Source organism: Eschrichtius robustus, chromosome 1 (genome assembly GCF_028021215.1).
Source record: "Eschrichtius robustus isolate mEscRob2 chromosome 1, mEscRob2.pri, whole genome shotgun sequence".
Lineage (NCBI taxonomy): Eukaryota > Metazoa > Chordata > Mammalia > Artiodactyla > Eschrichtiidae > Eschrichtius > Eschrichtius robustus.
Genome location: NC_090824.1, coordinates 25,566,852 through 25,587,837, shown reverse-complemented (window position 1 = coordinate 25,587,837; position 20,986 = coordinate 25,566,852). Strand labels below are relative to the sequence as shown.

The window sequence follows — 20,986 nt, the reverse complement described above, 5'->3', positions numbered from 1 at the left end:
CTGCTCCAGCTGGTAATGCACGTCCCACGTCCCCCCACTCAGCATGCAGTGAGCCCTCCCAGGGGACTCCCCGCGCTGGGAGCTGGGGGGTGTGACTGGGGATATGGCAGACGTGGCCCCTGCTCTTACTGAGCTTATGTCCCTCCACTTATTCCTGGAAATTTAACTGGCCATCTCTATCTCCACCCCTCAACATCATGGGCCTGTTGCCTATCTATCTGCTTGTCTGTCTGATCTGAGATAGCATCCAAGAGTTGACTCAGGTCTCCTCCTGGACGGTCTCAAAATATTAATTTGGTTAACCTGAGGCTCCATCAGCCATCCTAAAACTGGTGGCCAAAACTGAGTTGGCCACCTTAAAATTTAGATTTTAAGGAAATCTAAATCAGGTAAAGAGGCGATACAGCCTCCATTATCAAGCATTTATAAAAACCATCCTCATTTAATGCACAAAACTCATTTTAATATTTTTCTCATAGTTCCGGTCCTCTAGTTCAACAGGAGTTTTGAGATACGTGTCTGAGTGTGAGGTGAAAACCAGCCGTGGGTAGAGGAGGGTAGAGATCAAACGCTGTGGCTTTTCCTCTGGGCTCAGTGAGATCCTTGGAGTCCATGACATTTCTGAGGCCCTCCTTTATCATCTGGTTTTCCCCAAACCCAGACAAAGCTGTCCTTCCTCACAAAAACAGATGTGTCTAAGCCAAAGAAACTCACTCCAGCCTCCTCTGAGCTGCCTCACCTGGGAAGTGCTGGGTTCTTCAAGTGTCCCCACATCCATGACCTGAGCCACCCAGAGACACGGCGGACTAACCTTTGTGGTTCTCAGCTGTAGGAGAACCATAGTCCTCCTTGTTTCATGATGCTTTTGTGAAGGAGATTTTTGTATTTTAAAGCTAGAACCATGGGAATTCCCTGGCGGTTCAGCAGTTAGGACTCCGCGCTTGCACTGCAGGGGGCCCGGGTTTGATCCCTGGTTGGGAAACTAAGACCCCGCCATGTGGTTCGGCCAAAAAAAAAAAAAGCTAGAACCTAAGCCATAGAGCTCTCCACACAGTCTGTAGCAACACAAGCTGGTCTCCAGGCCAGGGCTGGGAACCATCCTTGCTGCCTTCTTCACCTGGAGCCAAGGAGACTAATGCAGGACCAACTCAGCTCCCAAGGGCCTGCCAGAACTTCCTGGAGTCTCCTTTGGCCTTTGGGGGCTGGGGCTGTAGAGGTGAGGGGACCTGGGGGGATGGATTCAGAAGGGCTGCCAAGAGAAGGCAGGCCCAGGGGAGCCACCGGCTCAGGACCCCCTGAGGGATGGGAAAGGACTGGGGGGGCGGGCAGTGGGATGAGTAGAGTTGAGGCCTCACTGAATGACCACAGCTCATGAGAAAGGAGAGCCTCTGTGGATTTCTGGGCCTGCAGTTTTATGTCAGAGAGACTATCACGTGTTCCAGGCCCGGGGCCTCTGTGGGGTCCAGGTCATCGACATGCGTAGCTGCCCTGCTGCTCAGGAACGTGGAGACCTGAGATTTGGCCGACTGCAGCCCCTCCCCTTAGGGAACCATCCTCCCGGGACCTGGGGCTGGATACATGGGAGAGAAGGGAAGCCTCTTCTCTATTCCCAGAGGAACTTAGCTGTGCTCTGAGGAGTAAGAGAATGCAGCGTTACTAAGCCTTCTTCCCTGCGTGAAAGCAGAGCTCCCTCAAGCTCCTCTAGGGCTACACTCCTGACCTCTCTTGCCCCAGTACCAAGCAAGATGACTAGCCCTGCTCCATGAATGCATGTGAAACTGAGACATATCCTTCCCGTACAACCGTGGCTGGCTACCCCCTCCCTCCCTGAATGTCTCTCTCCTCTTTCAGGGCCCTGGAAGATCATGAAGGAGCAAATATTTCCCCAAGTGCATAGACTTTTCTCTAGAGGTCAGACAATGGCTCCAAGGCTTAGCAATAATTAAGCTTCTATAAAGGGTTTTTAAAAACTACCCCCCCTTCAATTCCCTCAAGTCTGCAAATAAATTGTTATTTTGGGGGGTCAGGTGTATCTCTCAAACCAAAAGCCATCACCTATTCAGAGGATGTTTTCCAGGAGGGGTTTCTCCCCAAAGGCTGACTGAATGGTGAAAAGTCAGGTCCTTCTTCATTTCCACATCAGTTGTTAGATCTGTGAAGAACGATCCACAGACACCTGATCTTGGGACGCCAGGGACCGCAGGGAGATCTGATCTGCCATCTTCCCGCAGTGGCTGTGGCCACAGCGGATGAAGAACAGACGGAGTGGCCTGATGCTGGTAATTAGATGTGGAGGATCTTCCAACTCTATGGACGTAGTAAGTCCTGGCAAATACTTTAGAAGGATGAAAGCAGGAAGGGGGTGCTGCCAGGAAATCTTTGAGAACAAAGCAAAATATATACGATTTTATTCCAAAGCAATTTTATATAACCATTAAGGAAAGTAGTAAACTTACTGGACAAGCAGGTAGATACACATATTCATAAGATAAGTACTCACTCTACTGGCTCCTCCTAACTTTTAAAGATAAGCTATTTAGCTCTTGATTCCAAGGTCATAAGCAGGTGTCATCCCATTTGGGCGAATATGTGAACTAAGATGGCTGCTGAGTGTAGCCAGAACCTCATGGGCTAAGGAACATCAGGCTGGATGTCAAGGCTGCAATGTGTGGCCTGCACAAATTTATATGATCCTGAACTATGTCAGGGTCAATGATATGGCAGATATGAGTGCCTTTAAAAGTTGGAAAATAATCTCCAGTATGTTCTGTGTCAGCAGTGACATACTACATTTGGCTCACCCAAACACAACGCTTTAAAGATCCCCAGCTATGTGTAGTCTGCCTGGGCTTTTTATTATTGCTTGTGGTGTAGTTTGGTGGGAAGATTATACTCATCTAACTCACAATTAGTTCAGATCTCTTCCTCCTTTATACATCAGCCTCTAAAATATGTGGCAGAGGAAGGCAGGGAAAGATCTAACAGGCTCATCTTAGACCACAGATATCACCGAAGAAAATATTTAAATGGCACCCCTCTCTGCTCAGATGTGAGTCCTTCCTGTTCTGTAACAGGCACCAAGGATGTGCAGAGGCAGCATTTTTTTTTTTTTTTTGAGGCAGCATTTTGAGAGATGTCAAAGATATCTTATGGTGTCATTTCTGTAAATGAAAGTAGGCTGGATTAATATCACCTAGACTATGTTAAATGGTTACCGTGGTGTCCAAACTACTGATTCCAAATTTGAATAGAGTAAGTCAGCCCACTGGAAAATGAACATCACTGGGGACCAAATACTAACAAAACTCAGTAATATTCTATTAAGTAATCATTACTCTAAACCCAATTTTTCTGCCCTTGGGCCAAACCCAGATCCCAGTTCATACTCAGCCATAAATTTAAATGCAGATGAAAGATCTATCATTAATCTCATTCTCCATTTTTCTTAATTGTTAATTTTTCTTAATTTTTATAATAATAGATTATAAAATAATTGGTATAGATTTAAAGAATACTTTTCTTCTTAAGATGCAGAAGAGAGATGAATAAAAAAATTTTAACTCTAAGTCACGTTCATTAAGATATAACTCAAATGTTTCAGGTGCATAGTGAAAAAGTTTATTTATGACAGATTCCAAAATTCGGAAGAGAAGACAAAGAATGCACAAAAGCATCACAAAACTGTTACATAATATAAAAACAAAAGAACTGAGCTATTTCAGGAACCATAGCTCAGGATCATCTACGTATCTCAGCAACACATTCAGTGCCACAGGGTGGTAAAAGTATGGTGTTTTAAAGGAAAAACCACTCAGCAGGACATAACAAATAACAATTTCGGTCAGAGCTCTTAGAAATCATAGGAGATGCTGACAGCATTCCTCATGATAGGGTACATGTAAAACAAGTTGACCTCAATAAACGATTGCTTGGGATACTTTGATTTTAAAGAAAAGACTGTGACACTGTTTCCCTTCCAGACCCCTTTTTGTAACGTCAGCATCAGTGCATGATACAGAACGATAAGGAAAGAATGCCGTTGTGGTTGCCAGTTGCTTAAATATTTACCAAGAAAGCGTGATCATCTTTCAATCAACTGATAGATCTCAGTGCATGGCACCAAAGCAGGCCTTTCAGAAATATAAGCTAAATGGCATAAAGTAGTTTAGGGAAATCCTTACCCAAAGTCTGGCTTCCTTACAATCCATCACTTTAATTACAAAGCAGCTTTCTTCTGGGGATTTCAAAACACTTCCCATTATTAAGGGAATGCGTACACCAGATTCATGGGTTACTGGATTGCTTTCTCCAGACTTTACTTGCTCTTGAACATGGCTAAATGGAAATAATTCAACTTGATTAAATAAAAACAAATTCATTTATGGGACAATAATCTCAGAAAGGGCTGTTACTGTTTTTAATACAGAATTTCTTAGTAAAATGTACTGCTTAGGACATGAGAGAAGGAATTAGGATAATGTTTTCCAGATGATTCTTGCCTGAACCTGAAAACCAACAATAACAATCACTTACAGGTAACATTACAGATGAGGCATTTCAAACCTGAGTGAGAGAAAGAGTTCAGGAAGAGAGCTCCTTTACATGACGGTGAGTTAAGGGCTCTTCTGTAATCCCATATACTATGATATTTCAAACCAAAACTTAACAATTGTTCATGACCCTATATCAGAACATTTAGAAAATAAATTTTGTCCCCTGGAAATCATTTCACATATATTATTTTATCCCTAGATAAGTCAAAACTATCTGCTTAAAATGACAGAAAACTGTGGAATTTAATTTTGAAAAAGCCTGTATCTCTAGACTTCTGGGGCACCTTTTCCTTATCTCTTAAGAGTGAAGAACAGCCATGAAATTAACTCTGGTCCACATGCCTGGGGGACTAAAAGAAATCAGATCATGAGTTCAAACCAGTGACTGGGACTACAAATAATTTCAAATCCAGAGTCTTGTGCCTTTGGACTTAGTTTTTGAGGGACTAACTGTAAATGAACCCCACTATCAAGGCTTTAGGCAATTAATTGGGTTTTCTCAGGTTGGTGACAAGACTTTTAAATAGGAGGAGTTTTGTTTGGCCTTCTTGGTTCCAGCAGGGACATGCAACACCCCAGAGGGAGCAGTGATTTCTGAAATCTGGCCACGCAATACTTAGCAAAGTTTCTCTCACCCTTTAGGTCCCAAATCCTACCCTAACCTCACTACCTAAATAACTGGGTAGGTGTCAAAGGAATGCCCACAGGTGCTGGACTGGTTGGACAGAGCAAAGGGGCAACACTGACCATAACCAGGTACCAAGGGAGCCAAAGCAGCTCTTGCTGGGGTGTCTCCGCCCATTCCCAGAAAAGAGACCACCAGGAACCAACTCCCAGGAGGTTCTCCTTTGCAGAAAGCCAGAGTCACTGCCCACAGAAGGCTGGTTCCTTTAGCGGGCTCTGAAGCCAGACTCTGAGAACCTGCAGAGCTCACGCTCACTCTGAGATTCCACTCATAGCCGGTGACAGAATCTACTTCCCGTAGATGGAGGCCTTGCTCTATTTCTTAGCCAACTCAATTAATTTGTCGTCCTCATCAGCATAGCATTATCACATCCTCTTCACTCACCTGGTAAAGTTAGTAAGAGTTCCAACCACACAGTCATACACGAGTTACCCAGCTACCCCAATGTGGGACTATAAGTCATAATCCCTCCTCAGCCCTACTTCCAACCTAGGTTGATTGCCTTTATCTACTCAACACACGTTATTATTTAATTCTGGTTAACCAGGTAAACTGAGGCCTTGGATACCATGCTGCCAGTGCTAAACAATACCATAAATAAGAGAAGTGGAGGGGGGCCTAGTCCCTCTCTTTACCTCTCAGCTATGTGGGAATGAAGGCTTAGGGGCAGGATCCCATGTGCGTGAAAATTGGGACTTTGGCCATATGAATATTCACCATATACTGGGTTGCTGGAAAGCACCCAACTTGTGACTGGTTTTAGACACCCATTCCCTATTTACTCCCCAAAGAATCATGCATCATGGCTCCATGAGCACAATCAAATACAATGAATACAATGACTTGCTCTCTAAAGAGCATAAATCCCTTAGCAAGCTACCCCTCACAACAACAAAAAATGAAATCACCTTCCTTCAGACAGAAACTCACTTTCCCTTTTCAACCACTGAGATTCTACATGGATGGTGCTCTTTCCTTTTCTAGCAAATTCAGGTTTCTAAAAGGTCTACACTTTTGGCCAGGTGGAAAGAGACTAGTTAAAGTGGTTGCTTTGGACCTTTTAGACCCGGGAGAAATTCTAAATGGAAGCTCTAAAATGAAGAACAAACTGTGTCTGTTTGGTTGGTCCCATTGCCTGCTGTGTGTATGACTGTCCCACACAGATTAAAGAAGATGGCGATTCCTACACCTCACAGGGAAGTCAGCCTACAGAGGGCAGAGCTTGTTCACAAACACACTCTTGTGGCTTGCGGCTCTTCTGGGATGTTGGTCAAAATTAACCCGTTTCTTCCCTTTTTAGCCATAGTCAAAACCAACTGAGGCTACAGTGACACAGCTGGAACTCCTCCTAGCCTCTTTCTAAACTCACCATCTTTTTTTCATGGCACTGGACTCACAAGTCTCAGAGAATATAGAGATGAAATCAATCTTCAGGTCAGGATTACACTTAGCAGAGGAGACCTACTCAAAAATATTTCTAAAGTCGATCCTGTTGGAAAAGACAGGTAGGTTTGGGATTTCTCCAACAAGCACAGTGAGAACCAGTGAGGCTTCTGGCCTAAAGAACAATTCCAACGGATGAAATGCAAACTAAAGAACTACACAAAATCAGGATATGAGCAGAATTCTGGGATACATTTGATAGCTTTTCTCTCTCCCTCTCATTGTTTTCATTCCTTACTATCAATGTAAAAAGGCAGTTCACAAGCTGCATGAACTGTTTCACTCTTGCCCCTTCCTCTAAAACAATAGCCTTTTGTGTAAATGTTAGGGTCACTCAGCTCTGTACCTTAGAACCTTATACTTTGGGGTTATAAGGCAACCCTTTGCAGAAAAGCAGTCTTAAAATAAATATAAAAATACAGACTTTAGGGTTTGGGCCTCACCTAATTCTTTCAAAGAGGGACTGGATAGGGCTCATCAAAAACATGCAAACACATATTTTCTATAAATGATGTTTTACAACAATATCTAAACCCAGTGATCAAGATAAGACAGTGAGCTTTCAGGTTTAACTCTTCCATATACATATTATAAGGGACAATATATACTTTTTAAAAGTCTAAGATTTTCTTTCCTAAATAACAGATAAAAATATTTTTAAAGTGCATGAATCAATTAAGAAAAAAATAACTAAGAATGGCCTAATTTCAAGTTGCTACCTACTTCCCTTTTAAAGCTACATATTATCTGAGGATTGAGTTTTAATTTCAGAGTCCTGAGGATGTGTTGGAAAGCAACAGAGATTAGAATAAAGTCCTTCCAGAGCAGTTTCACAATTACCTTCAGTCTGACATGCCAGGTAGAGAAGAAAACATGAGAAATTATGGCCTGAGGGAGAGGGGAAATACAGCATGAGTTTTGAAAGATGGAGACCAAGAAACATTTTTATGAGGACCACCTCCCCAGGTAACTGGCATTGAATGAAATAATTCTGCTAATAAACCAGGAGCTCTCTGACATAGGAGAGCCGATGTCTGTGCAGGGAATATACTCTATTGGATACTTGTCAAAAGGAACAGAATGGCAGAATCATCTTTGTTTAAAACTTAGCAATTTATAATTTTAAAATCTATGTGCTGGATATACATAAGGGTGCTTACTATATACTTCTTTAAAAATTTGTTTTTAAACATTTTTTTTTTAATTTATTTTATTTATTTTTGGCTGTGTTGGGTCTTCACTGTTGCGCGCAAGCTTTCTCTAGTTGCAGAGAGCGGGGGCTACTCTTTTTTGCGGTGTGCGGGCTTCTCATCGCAGTGGCTTCTCTTGTTGCGGAGCATGGGCTCTAGGCACGCGGGCTTCAGTAGTTGTGGCTCGCGGGCTCTAGAGCGCAGGCTCAGTGGTTGTGGCGCACGGGCTTAGTTGCTCCACGGCATATGGGATCTTCCCGGACCAGGGCTCGAACCCGTGTCTCCTGCACTGGCAGGCGGATTCTTAACCACTGCGCCACCAGGGAAACCCTCTTTTAAATTTTGTTTGCTGAAAATTTTTCAAAATAAAATGTTGGGAAAAATTAATACTCTAAACTTTCTAAAAGCCCTGTCTCTCAACAAAGTAGCAAAACTAAACAAACTGAAGAAACTTAAGAACTCAGCCACTCTGTGGAGAGACTTCCAGTCTCTCTCCTACTGTGAAGTACCTTCTTTCCATTATATGTTAATATTTATTTATCCTCTAAAGAAGAGGGTGAAGGTGAAAGCAACGATTTTCATTTGATTGTTTGGTTCTGTAAACTCAGACAGGGAGAGACTAAGGAAGTGATACCTCTTAGGGTCTGGTGGACTATGAAATTCTCAGTAATTACCTGTGTTCGGTAAGTAATATTTTGTCCCTAAAGTTCAATAATTTCAGATACTTAATACAGGATAGTGAATTAATTAGATGGTGAATTAATTTACCTATTTTTTGTGAATGGATCAAAGAAGCACTGACTGTTAATGAAACACCAGTACAGAATGAAATGTAACAATGTCCAGGACTTCAAAAGTGACCAGACAATAAGAGGCACACAGAGGCGATGGGAACAAGTCCCTCAGGCTTCCCTGATGCCACAGAACTAGGATTCCAAAGAAAATAAGTACAGGCTCTGATGGCAAAAATAAACAACAATAAATGTTATCCCAGGGAGCTTCCAATGGCCTGACAGCTCCATTTTAAGAGAAAGTCAGAAGTTAATAATAAACAGGAAAAATAAGCCAGGCTTTAGCTGACTGGAGAACAGCTCAGTAGAAAATTATTTTATAAAGATTCTATTCAATTAGCTAAGGCATGATTCAACTTCAGTGATGAAAAGAGCAGTCATACAGCTACCAGATGGGATGACGCACAGCAAGTTTGCTTTCACTGCCCAAATAGGCAGTCACTAAAATAATTTCTAACTTCTTACAAGGTATATAAATTTGGGCCAGTATAATCCTCTATAAAATGCACTCAAATATAAAATAATGGAGGTATGAGGCCGCTCAGAGGATGGGGATGCTATGGTGGTCCACAGCATCCTCTCCTACTTGGGGCTTTGCCCCCAGAGGAACAGAAGGTGCAGCTGTATCGCCCTTTGTTCATAACGTAGGTGCCACTACAGACCTATTGTGAGAAGCCCTGTTCTTTGAGTTTCTGCTTCTGTGCAGAGGGAAGGCTTGGTGTGAGGCACCCACACAAGGAATGAATGAGCTAAAGGAAACATCGTGAAGAAGCTGACTCCTCAGAGTAGGCAAAGGACTTCGAAGTCCTAGAATCACAGGATGCCTCTGGTTGGCTAGTCAAGTCCTCTGCACAATCTGGGGCAAGTGGGCAGATCCCCTCACAATCTAGAATTCCTAACAGGGAGTGCCGGGGTAAGCTGGCGTAACCAGTCCGTCTGAGAAGGGGCGGACTCCTCCCAAAGCATCACAGGACTGACCTGCAGGAGTGGAACATCCCCACTCCTCCTGAAATCGTCAGCTTTAACTCCACAGAAGAGGTGCCCTCAATGGCTCACAGCAGATGGAAGCCTTCTGAGAAACAGACGGAAACTGTTTCAAAGGCAAAATGAAATGTGCTTTAAAAATAAATAAAGTAATAAATAAATCTAATTATTCCTCAGAATCCTAAGGCAGTAACAGGCTTGACACAAGGGATAAGAAAGAAGGAGGTACAGATAATCGCAGTGGTCCCTTCTCTGCCCCCTCCTCTGCTGGGGGCCTGGACACCCTACTGCTCTGGTGACACTGGCTGCAGCACCCTGGGCCTCAGGGCTCACAGGGTGGAAAATGCGGTCACCAGGGACTAAAGAACAAATACACCAGCAGCAACAGTGAAGTTTCATTATCACCTTTCCTGAGAGACTTTGAACACCAAAAGCTTTGAGCCCTCAATGCAAGAAACCTAAATCCAGAAACTCTGGAAATCTGACTGGTGCCAAAGCAAAATTTCTAAATAACACTCCTAAAGACCAAAAAAAAAAAAAAAAAAAAAAAAAATCGTGGGGAATCTGGAGTGTTGTTTTATTTGTTTTTTTAACCTCCTCTCTCAGATTGTACCCCTCCTTCTTTGATTATACAAAAAAAAATAATTTAGTAATACTTGACTTTCAAAAATGTGGGTTCTGACATCAATCCAGTACCTAATTTCCACCCTTTCCGCTTCGACCACCAGTGCCTCTTGAAATAGGGAGTGATGGAGGCAGTTTTTCTTCCCAGAAGATCATAGACTACAGTGATCATCATTTTGGATTGCATGGAAGTTCTTGCTGTAATGGCAAAGACGCAGACTTAGAAAAGGGAAAAGAGGAGAGAAAGAGGCGGAGTCAAACCATCAGGACTAGAGCCCCTCCAAAGGCAGCGAGGGCCCCCAGCCTGTGCTAGAGACCACAGAGAAACCGCAGGTGGGAACATGGCAGTGGTGAGAGGCTGGACAGAGCTTTCTCAATCCAGGAAACTGGGCTCCTTCATGGACAAAGCGCTTTGCCCTCTTCCAGCCCTTTCAAAAAGTGAAGAGAGTGGGTGCCACTAAACACATCTGCAATAAAGGCTCTGGAAGAGAAGAGAACAGCAACTGAAATAATACACCTTGTACCAAAACAAACCTATTTTTAAAAGGCAACACCCAACTTCCTTTCAGGCTTTTGCCTGATGGTTTCCTCCACAGAGAGATTTTGCTGGAGTCTAAAGCCAGAAGAGCGTGAGTCAGGGACCGCGGAACAGGGGCACTATACCACCATCTGCAGAAGCCTGGGAGGGGGAAAAGCTACATGGGGTCAACAGTCAGGCACGCCAGCCAGGGCGTGAGGGTCGGGAGCCCCACGCTCAACTTTTAGCTCTTGCCTATCCAAAACAAGAGGCCCCAGCTGGCAGCCTGCTCCAGCCAGCGAACACCGCCTACCCACTGTCCCAGCGGGCCTTCAACTGGTGTAGTAGATGTGGAAGTAGAGAGTCTTGTTGCGCAGAAGGGAGTAGGAGTTGTCGAACTTGAGCAGGTAGATGCCCTCACCAGGGTAGTCGTGGCTGCCGGCCTGCACGTCTCGGTGGCTGTCCCGCCGGTACACGGGCATGACCTCCCCATAGCGGCCCCGCAGGGAGCTCCTGGAGCCTCGCTCCACGTCTCCAGCTGGGACAGGGTCTGCATGAGCAAAAGGCAGAGTGTCTGGATATGAGCTCAGAGACCAAATACACCTACCTGAGGGTGAAAAGATGGACCAGGTAACCCAGTGGCTTTCACCCAGGGGAGATACTATTGCCCTCCTACGGGCATTTGGAAATGTCTGGTGGCCTTCAGGCCATCAGAGTGACCAGTGATACGGGTCACAGTGATATGGGTCACAGTGATACGGGTCACAGCATTTGGGTGATAGGGGCATTCAGTGCTCAAGGGTCCAGGAGTGCTAAATATCAGGATAGTACCTTCTCAACAAAGCAGTGTCTCACCCCAAATGCCAACAGTATCTGCACTGAGAAACAATGATTTAGCCTTATAGAGCCTTCCTAGCTCCAGGAGTATCTGGAAATTTCCAAGGGGGAGAAAAAGATATTTAGAAGGGAAAATTCTGACATCCTTTCATCCAACAGGTAAAAGAACTAGCTAAAGGAGGTAGGAAATGCAGGTGAAAGTGCTATATGGAGTGACCCCGAACTCCTACTGGTCCCCCTGAAGGGCAGCAAATAAGATCTGAGGTTCTCCTCCTTCCTGAATACATGCAGATTTCCCTGCAGACTTGCTTTTCCATGAAGAAGCAAGTTAAGGGAATGACTTAATGACTTAATCTTTCCCATAAGATTATACAGGAAAATAAAGGAATAAGGCTAATGCTTAGAACCTACTCTTAATCTACAAAACAAACAAACAAAAGCAGCTTCAGGGCCATGTGAGTAGGCGCTGCAAGTAACAGCTGGAACAGAGCACACAGACTATTTTTAAAACTGCTCTTGTCAACCAGCTGTGACAGTTTGGAGGGAGGAGAGAATGGGTACATTTAGCAATCACTAAATTAGTAATCACTCCGTTTGGTTCCAGACCAAGAATAAATGTAAATATCCCACAAGTAAGAGAGAAACATAAAATAATCTCAGATTTATACATGTGATCTGAAAAACACGGCCCATACATACACCAGCACGGACCCACCCCTTTCCCTGCCCCCGACCCATCCCTGGCCCCAAGGAGATCTTGGGGGACATGGCTAGGTACTGATTAAAAAGAAAAGAAGCTTCCCACTAAGGCATCAAAGCCACCCCACCAGAATGTTCTTTGAGGGTCTGACTTTGACCTGCATCACTCAACTTAGCTTGTCATGCTGAAAGGGATTCTTCACCTGCATTCTCAGGAAGAGGATGACTGGTACAACACAGGAAGTGATCGCTGCAAATTAGGTTGAGACAGAAAAGGAAACTGCAAATTATGTTAAAATTAAATTTACCTTCAATCTCCTCCTCTTCCTCCTCATCTTCATCCTCATCCTCACTGGAATCACTGACCTGCACCGTTATGTCAGTGCTGGTTACAGGGGTCCAGTCAAAGTAAACTCCAAAGCCAATGTCATAGTCATCGGTCGCAAACTCCCAGCAGACACGCTTCCCCTCTGGGTGGGTAGGTACCCGGATGGTCACCACCTCACCCCGCTTCACCACCAGACGGCTGTTCTTCTCTTTGCCCAGCTTGCTTTTGAATTCCTTCATCTTGGCAAAGGTCCAGATGCACGGAGGAGCCATCAGAGGTGGGGAGACTGAAAGGACAGGCAGCTTACTACTGAGAAAGAAACCCAGAGGAAATGCTGCCACACCCGGCATTTTGCTCAGAGAGGTTGTCATAGTCGAAGACATTCTTCCTACTGGCTTCCCTGACTTCTTTTCACAAGGAAGGAGAGAGCACTGCCCTGAGGTGGGTCAGCTACTCAGCTTAAGAAATAGGTCTCTTTAAGTACCATATATATACCTGGTACTCTATCCAGAATGTAATATTCAGACACTAGTTGTTTTTCCTCCTTTTGTAATATAATCACCTATGTAATCTTATGCTTTCTCCTTCCTTTCTTTCTTTCCTTCCATCTGTCTGCCTGCCTTTCTTTAAGTACCCACTGGGAACCAAAAAAAAAAAACACCTTCCACACCCCCAAAGTTCTCACCTCTCCTGTGGTCCCCCAGAAGGTCTGCAGATTCCAAATCAGCTGAAAGAATATCTACAGCTCCTGTGTGCTCAGACTGGATCATAACGATGTCCCCAGACCTTGGCAGACCATGGTACTTGGCCATCTGCAGAAGAGAACTCTGGTTACGGGACATATATAAAGGCGGATTCCAATTAGCCTCTTTCCACCTGAAGGCTGCCTCCCCTGCCCTATTACCTCCACTCTCCCAACTCACAGTCTGAGTGCTAGTCAACATTCCTGCTCTCTCCTCCAGCTACAGGTTGCTAATAAATTCTACCAACTTTTTTTTTTAATGCCATCAACATGTTCCCTAGTTTAAAGCTTCTTTCTTGTTCTCTCCTGCTTTTTGCAACTTTCCCACTTCAGACTCTTCATAAAATCCTTGCCCACGAACATCCTCAAAATTTGCTACTGACTTTTCCATCGACAGCGTTTCCGGGCCCAGCGTTTCTGGGCCATGCCTGCAGTCCCTCCCTTCGGCTCCTCTCAGGACAGCTCTTGCATCTGGGCTTTAGCTCAACCTTCACTCGGCCACACATCCTCCTGCTACAATTTCCATCCAAAGGTTACTTCCAGGTCACTGTCAATCAGTTCACCAAAGTACTGCAGAGAGAGAATCTGGCTCCTACTCTCTGGCTGTCTCTGTCTCTCTCTCTCACCCATGGCACACCTTGGATGTCTTACCCTATAGGTTGTCTCATTCACTAACAATGTTGTATAAATAATCACAATCTCACCTTAGACCAGCCCCACGATTTGCATTTAAACAGTATATTTGCTGCCAGACATCTAACTTGCACATAAGTGCAAATATCACTCAATACTCAAAGCCCTCACTGACCCATGGCAGGAGCCTGCAGTCTCTCCCTAGTGGGTTTCACTTCAAACCACTCAGATTACCATTCCCCTATTTCATGCTATTATGCCTTAATTTCCTGCTCCTTCTCCAAGCAGTTGACAAGCAACTCAAGAAGAAATGTATGCCTACTGCCAACACGGAAGAGCACATTAGTGAGACAGCAGTCCAGTTAAGGAATCAGAATTATATTTGCAATAAATGAATGAATGAATAAATGAATGCTGTAATCCTCCCAGACTATTTTCTCATAATATCTGTTTCTGAAGAGTAAGTCCTTCAGCTCTTATTTCCAATGTTAAATGAGGTAAATCAGACTTTGACTAACTTGCTTGAATGAGTCCTTCCTCTTACAGAAGGTTAAACAAAAGATTTAGTTTGCAACTTATTAGCTGCATAGACTTAGTAAAGTCACTAACAGCTCTTAGCCTCAGTTTCCTCATCTCTAAAATGGGGACATAATGGTACCTATCTCACAAGGTTGTTCTCAGGAGTAAATGAAGTATTGTATTATGGATAAAAATGCTTTGTAAACTCTAAAGCATCATACAAATGTAACTATAATGTTCAGCATTGTCTTTACTGACACCATTTGTTATTCTAATATATATGTTAATAATGATACAAACAACCCATCCTTCCATGGCAGGGAGACCACTACTACTGGTACCATTTCTATGGAATCTTTACCATAAATACCAAGTAGATCTACCACAAGAAAACTGAGACTAACACATAATCCAATGGTTAAAGTTTCCTCACATCGAGTGGATTTTAGGCAACGTGGGAACATTCATTATAACACTTTATTTTTTGAAAAGATGCTTACTGGGTACTAGTACAGTGACGGGCCCTGGGGAGGATACACATGATCATTCCCCAAATAATTAACCTGAGATGACAGTGCTTTCTAATTCCAACCCATCCAAATGCATCTAAATTCTGTTGCCACAAACTAGTGCTTTTCAGAGAGAGAGTAAGAATGTGCGCCCTACCTTGCTGAGGACCTGGGCCTGGTCTGCAGACAGCAATTCCTGTTCCACCGAGGCCTGTGCCTCCATGGCACCGGCTGCCTTCTGCTGATCTTCTGTGGCATCCTCCCTCACCGGAGATACCATCTGTGGCCTCCCAGAGAAAGAGAGCATGTCAGTTCAAGGACTCTCTTTTTTTTTTTTTTCCAGCCGCACCGTGCGGCTTGTGAGATCTTAGTTCCCTTGTGGGATCTTAGTTCCCCAACCAGGGACTGAACCCGGGCCCTTGGCAGTGAGAGCGTGGAGTCCTAACCACTGGACCGCCAGGGAATTCCCCTCAAGGACTCTTTCCAAAGGCACAATGGTCCTGGAGAAACTCAGAAAGAAAAAAAACCTTCAAAGGGTACCCCCAAGCCCTGCTTTCCTCTGGCATTTGGGCCCACCGTCATTTCAGCTGACCACTGCCCAGGGCTGAAATGGCCTACAATGAAGCAGTGACAGCATGTGAGGGCTCAGGACTGACAACACCACATCCCAGGCTCCGAGAACCATGGTAAACACACAGCTCAGTTATCTGAGATAGACCGCAGGTCTGGTTTTTATTCCTCACTCTGGGGCCCAAGCCATTTACTCCGCACAGAATTTCAACAAAAGAAGTGTTAGAATCCCAGTTCTGTTCCACACGTAAAGCTGCTGTTAGAAGCAAAGGGAGGAGGCCTCGCCTAAGCCAGAAACTGATCACAAAACAAAGGAAGTACAGACTGATTAGCAAGGCAACCCTCTCCGCCAGGAGCAGTTCAGCGTTTCCATTCACACCCTATCGCTGATATCCATAGCACACCCTCACTTTTTTAAGCACGTTAATCTACTATCCCAATAACTTAAAACACAACTATTGGGACTTCCCTGGTGGCGCAGTGGTTAAGAATCCGCCTGCCGATGCAGGGGACACGGGTTCGAGCCCTGGTCTGGGAAGATCCCACATGCCATGGAGCAACTAAGCCCATGCGCCACAACTATTGATCCCACATGCCACAACTACTGAAGCTCGTGCACTCTAGGGCCTGCGTGCCGCAACTACTGAGCCCACGTTCTGCAACTACTGAAGCCCACGCACCTAGAGCCCGTGCTCCGCAACAGAGAAGCCACTGCAATGAGAAGCCCGCGCACCACAACGAAGAGTAGCCCCCGTTCACCGCAGCTAGAGAAAGCCCGCAGGCAGCAACGAAGACCCAACGCAGCCAAAAATAAAATTAAAAAAAAGAAAACCACTATTCTAATAGTTGATTTTAAAGAAGCAAGGGAATAATTTATGCTCTCTTCCATTTCTTTTGGCTTTGGAGAGACTAGAAAATGAGTTAAGAGCTGGGGCTGTAGCACAATACCCCAGGCCTCTTGGAAATCTGTTGCCAACAAAAGGTGGCATGGAGTCTTTAGACAAGCAGTTATCAAAGTATGGTCCAGGGACCCCTGGCATCCTTAAGACTCTTTCAGGGGAGTCTGTGAAGTCAAAACATTTTCATAATAATTCTAAAATATTATTTGCCTTTTTTCATTTTCATCTTCTCAAGAGTTTACAGTGGAGTTTTCCAGAGACTACATGACATATGATATCACAACAGAATAAATGCAGAAGCAGATCTGAGAATCCAACTGTCTTTTGTTAAGACACACATTAAAGAGATTTACAACATCCCTCTTCTCACTAAATTATTTTTTCTTTGGAAAACAATTGTTTTTCATTAAAGACATGTTATTTATATTAACATGTAATGAGTTCCTTATTATTTTAAATGAATGAATAACTATTTTTTAATTTTCTAGTTCTAATTACTAGTATAGTAAACATTGTAAGATATAATTCACATAAACAAAAATTCTTTGAGGTCCTCAATAACTTTAAGAGTGTAAAGTTTTGAGAACTGCTGCTTTAGGGTATCGTCCATTTCCTCAGACAGGCTGAGCAAACAACTGGGAAACAGCACTACAAACAGCATGGGGAAACAGAGGGCTTATTTTGGAGTTCATTAGTTTCTTCTTTCTTTCTTTCTTTTTTAACATAAACAAGAAAGATCACTCCTAGTTTATAAATTACCTCTTCTTCAGATAAAACAGAGCCATCTTTTGGAATATCTAAGTCACTCCAATTTACTTCAGAACAAACAAGAGGTAGTTACTATGAAAATCAGAGCTGTGGTTGATTATTCTGTGCAAACTGTAAATTGGTCTAGGCTGTGAGCCTATTTTATTCCCTTAAACCCAGAAATGAGAGTCCATTTTGGTTCCTTGGCACTACTTATTATGTCTCTTCCTCTATTAGGAGGTGAGCTTGATGGCAGGGACTGGGTCTTACCCCCTCTATACTAACAGCCTCCATAGCCAAGCTTGTCGCATGGAACCCTAAGGCCCTTTGCACTCTGACCTCATCTCCTAGAATGACCTCCTCTTGCCTTGCCCAGTCCACGCCAGTCACAATGGCCTGTTGAATCTCTGAGAGTCCTCAAGCACCTCAAGCACTCCCCCACTGAGGGTCTGGGGGCCTGCTATGGCCTCAGCCTAGAATACTCTTCCCCCAGTTACTCAGGGCTTCCTTCCGTCCTTCAGGTTTCTGCTCAGACATCACTTTCAGAGAGGCTTCCCCTCCCTGGCTCATCGATGACTCTTTACACCCTTACCCTGCTTCATTTTTCTTCACTGCACTGATGACTGCCTGACATATTATATAACATATTTTGTTGACTGCGAGATGCATATTTGTTTTCAGATTTTAATACAACTGAAATACAGGATGTCCTAAAAACTGGTGGTAGCTTAAAACTGCCGTGGGCCTGGAGTGACACGGAATCCCTCCTCAGGGGATTTGCATTTGCTTCTGCCAGGGCTTGGGAATGCTACCAACTGAGGTGACTTGAATTATGTTCTGTTTAAGAGTTTTGTTTGGACCACACTGGCAGAGTGAATTTACACAACAGACTTGTGGCTCATATTCTCAGGGGAGGTATTTTTCCCGCCTTAGACAGCGCCAAGGTTGAGTCATTCAAGTTGCCCTGCGCTCCTTTTCTGTGTGGAGCAATCTCTTTCCTCGTTTCTCTTTTCACTGAAGGTGCAGGCTTTTGCGGGAGGTCTCTTATTAGCCTATCTTGGGCATTCTTTCCTTTCTTGGTGGTATATAAAATAACAGTACATCTTATAGTTGATGACAACTTAGATTCTATGAAATACGATGTATACTTTTTTTCCATCTACCTCCCCCACTAGAATATAAGCTACATGAGACCCGGGATGTGGATTGTCTGTTCATTTGTGGTATCTTCAGTGCCTAAAACACTGCCAGGTAATAGCAGGCTCTGAATAAATATCTGTTGAATGAATAAATGAATAAGTTAACTTCTGTTGGGGAACAAAAGAGAACTATTCGGAATGTGAGAACACAATAGTTACTCTGACCATCAGCCTGACCTTACTGTATATGGCATCTAAAATGTAGTCTCTTCTTTGCCTTTGTGCACGCTACTTGGCACAAATATGGTTCTGCTTATTTAAAAAACATTTTAAACAGGACATGCACAGCTACATAAATTTAATATTCACATTAGCATTTTATGCTCTGAAGAATTAGTGAAAGGTACTTTGGGAAAGATAAATTGCAAATCACTTGATGCAGATGATAAACCATGTAAAGGAAAAACTCTCACTGTAAGCCTTCTGGTTTATGCTAACCCAGAGCAGGGAGGCCATCCCAAAGGGAGGGAGAGATTGGCCAGCCAGCCTCACTAGAAAAGATCGAGAGTCATGCCGTTTCCATTTCTAAAATATACAAAACACAAACACCAGACTTCAGGCGTCATGCATGCTGGATTTTTTTTCTTCACACATTAGATTTTAGAAACAAAACTTGTAATTTGTATCTCCTTTTTTCTAAGAATAGTCTATATTCTTCACTCAAAAAATTTATTTACTCTTAGGATGAAAAAATCAGCTCTGTACCAAAAGCCATCCCCCAAGGATCCTTCAAATCAACATGTGCAGGGACTTCCCTGGTGGTCAAGTGGTTAAGACTCTGCGCTTCCACTGCAGGGGGCAGGGGTTCGATCCCTGGTCAGGGAACTAAGATCCCGCATGCCACGGGCCGTGGCCACGAAACAAACAAACAAAAATCAACATGTGCAGAAAAAGGGCGGTGGCAGGAAAACAGAAGGACAGAAGGACACTCTTCTCACAGGATTTGATGAGAACATGAATTATCTCAAATAATCAATGCCTGGAGGAGGCTATATCTTCTAAAAGTATCCTTATATGTAATAACCTAGTAGCTCTAAGCATAGAACTCAAAACCCTTCTGTTGCTACTTATGAGAAATAAGCTTTAGAGTAAACAAAACTAAAGCTGTGTGAACTTGGGAAAATTATTAAATTCACTGTTTCATTTTCCTCATCTTAAAAAAAAATACTTTATTCGGTTTGTTATGAGGATTAACTGAGATAATACATTTTAACACCTAGTACAGTATTGAGCAAACAGAAATATTTGATAAAAAGTAACTAGTTTATTATCATTATTACAGAGAGGCATTCAATAAAGGGTGGCTATTATATTATTATCACCAACTGTATTAAAATTATATTAATTATTATTATTTTCCATCGTCTGAATTCTGGGGGAAAAAGTTTTATTTCATATACAAAGGTAAGAGGAGAGAATTTCTACTTAAGAAATAACATTTTAAAAATATCATGGGACTTCCCTGGTGGTCCACTGGTTAAGACTCCACGCTTCCACAGCAGAGGGCACAGGTTCGATCCCTAGTCGGGGAACTAAGACCCTGCATGCCGTGTGGCGTAGCCAAAAGAAAAAGAAGTCTTGACATACCCCCACCCCCAGCAATCAACTTTGGGTGGGGCATGGAGACCACAGGTTCTACTGGACAATACTGCACCATGAGCTGATCAGTTGGACTATAATATTCACTAGCTCAGCATTCTCCAAAATAAGTTTTTCATTAATTATTCCATTAATGTTTCGTGGCTTCCACTTATTCTAGGGCTCAGTGCTACTATTCCCTTTCTGCTATATACTCTGATATCAGTGATGGCAGGAGGATGAGATGGGTGGAGAGGGAAATTAAGACTGACAACCTGAAGATCATCATCGTGGTTTAATCTGAAAATTACATAATAAAAAACTGCCTCCAACACTGTGTTTGTGTGTGTGTGTGTGTGTGCATTTTATGGGTAAAAACCAAACACATGTTCTCTTGAAAGTCCACCTGTGGACACTCTTTTTCTTTCTTTTTTTTGGGGGGGCGGGGTGCTGCGTTGGGTCTTCATTGCTGTGCGCGGGCGGGCTTTCTAGTCGCGGCGAGCGGGGGCTACTCTTCGTTGCGGCGCACAGGTTTCTCACTGCGGTGGCTTCTCTTGTTGCAGAGCACGGGCTCTAGGCGCGCGGGCTTCAGTAGTTACAGCATGCGGGCTCAGTAGGTGCGGCACATGGGCCCTAGAGTGTACGGCCTTCAGTTGTGGTGTGTGGGCGGGCTCAGTAGTTGTGGTGCACAGGCTTAGTTGCTCCACGGCATGTGCGATCTTCCCGGACCAGGGATCGAACCCATGTCCCCTGCGTTGGCAGGTGGATTCTTAACCACTGTGCCACCAGGGAAGTCCCTGGGATCCATTTCTAATGTTTTAACATTTGAACCTGGTCTTCAAGAGGAGATAAATGAAGACACTACACTATTTGTTACAGTTCTATTCTCTGAGAGTTAAAGAAAATTTTATAACCTGAACTAGACCTGCATTCCCCCTA

General features: G+C 43.8%; 1 protein-coding gene across 3 annotated transcripts in view; it reads right to left on the bottom strand.

The window, feature by feature from the left end:
• Positions 1-3,595: 3,595 nt before the first annotated feature.
• The window catches only part of TMED8 (transmembrane p24 trafficking protein family member 8), a 30,875-nt gene continuing 13,484 nt past the window's right edge, over positions 3,596-20,986 (bottom strand). Inside the window, exons 3-7 of one of the 3 annotated variants that reach the window (XM_068542010.1) lie at positions 15,212-15,341; positions 13,337-13,463; positions 12,632-12,937; positions 11,209-11,337; positions 3,596-10,751 (exon numbers count right to left, since the gene is read on the bottom strand). In XM_068542010.1, coding sequence (XP_068398111.1) covers positions 10,702-10,751; positions 11,209-11,337; positions 12,632-12,937; positions 13,337-13,463; positions 15,212-15,341 — 742 coding nt within the window. In that variant the 3' untranslated portion in view covers positions 3,596-10,701. Of the gene's footprint in view, positions 11,338-12,631; positions 12,938-13,336; positions 13,464-15,211; positions 15,342-20,986 lie in introns of all 3 variants that reach the window. The other 2 variants (XM_068542007.1, XM_068542012.1) reach the window with 2 other exon arrangements.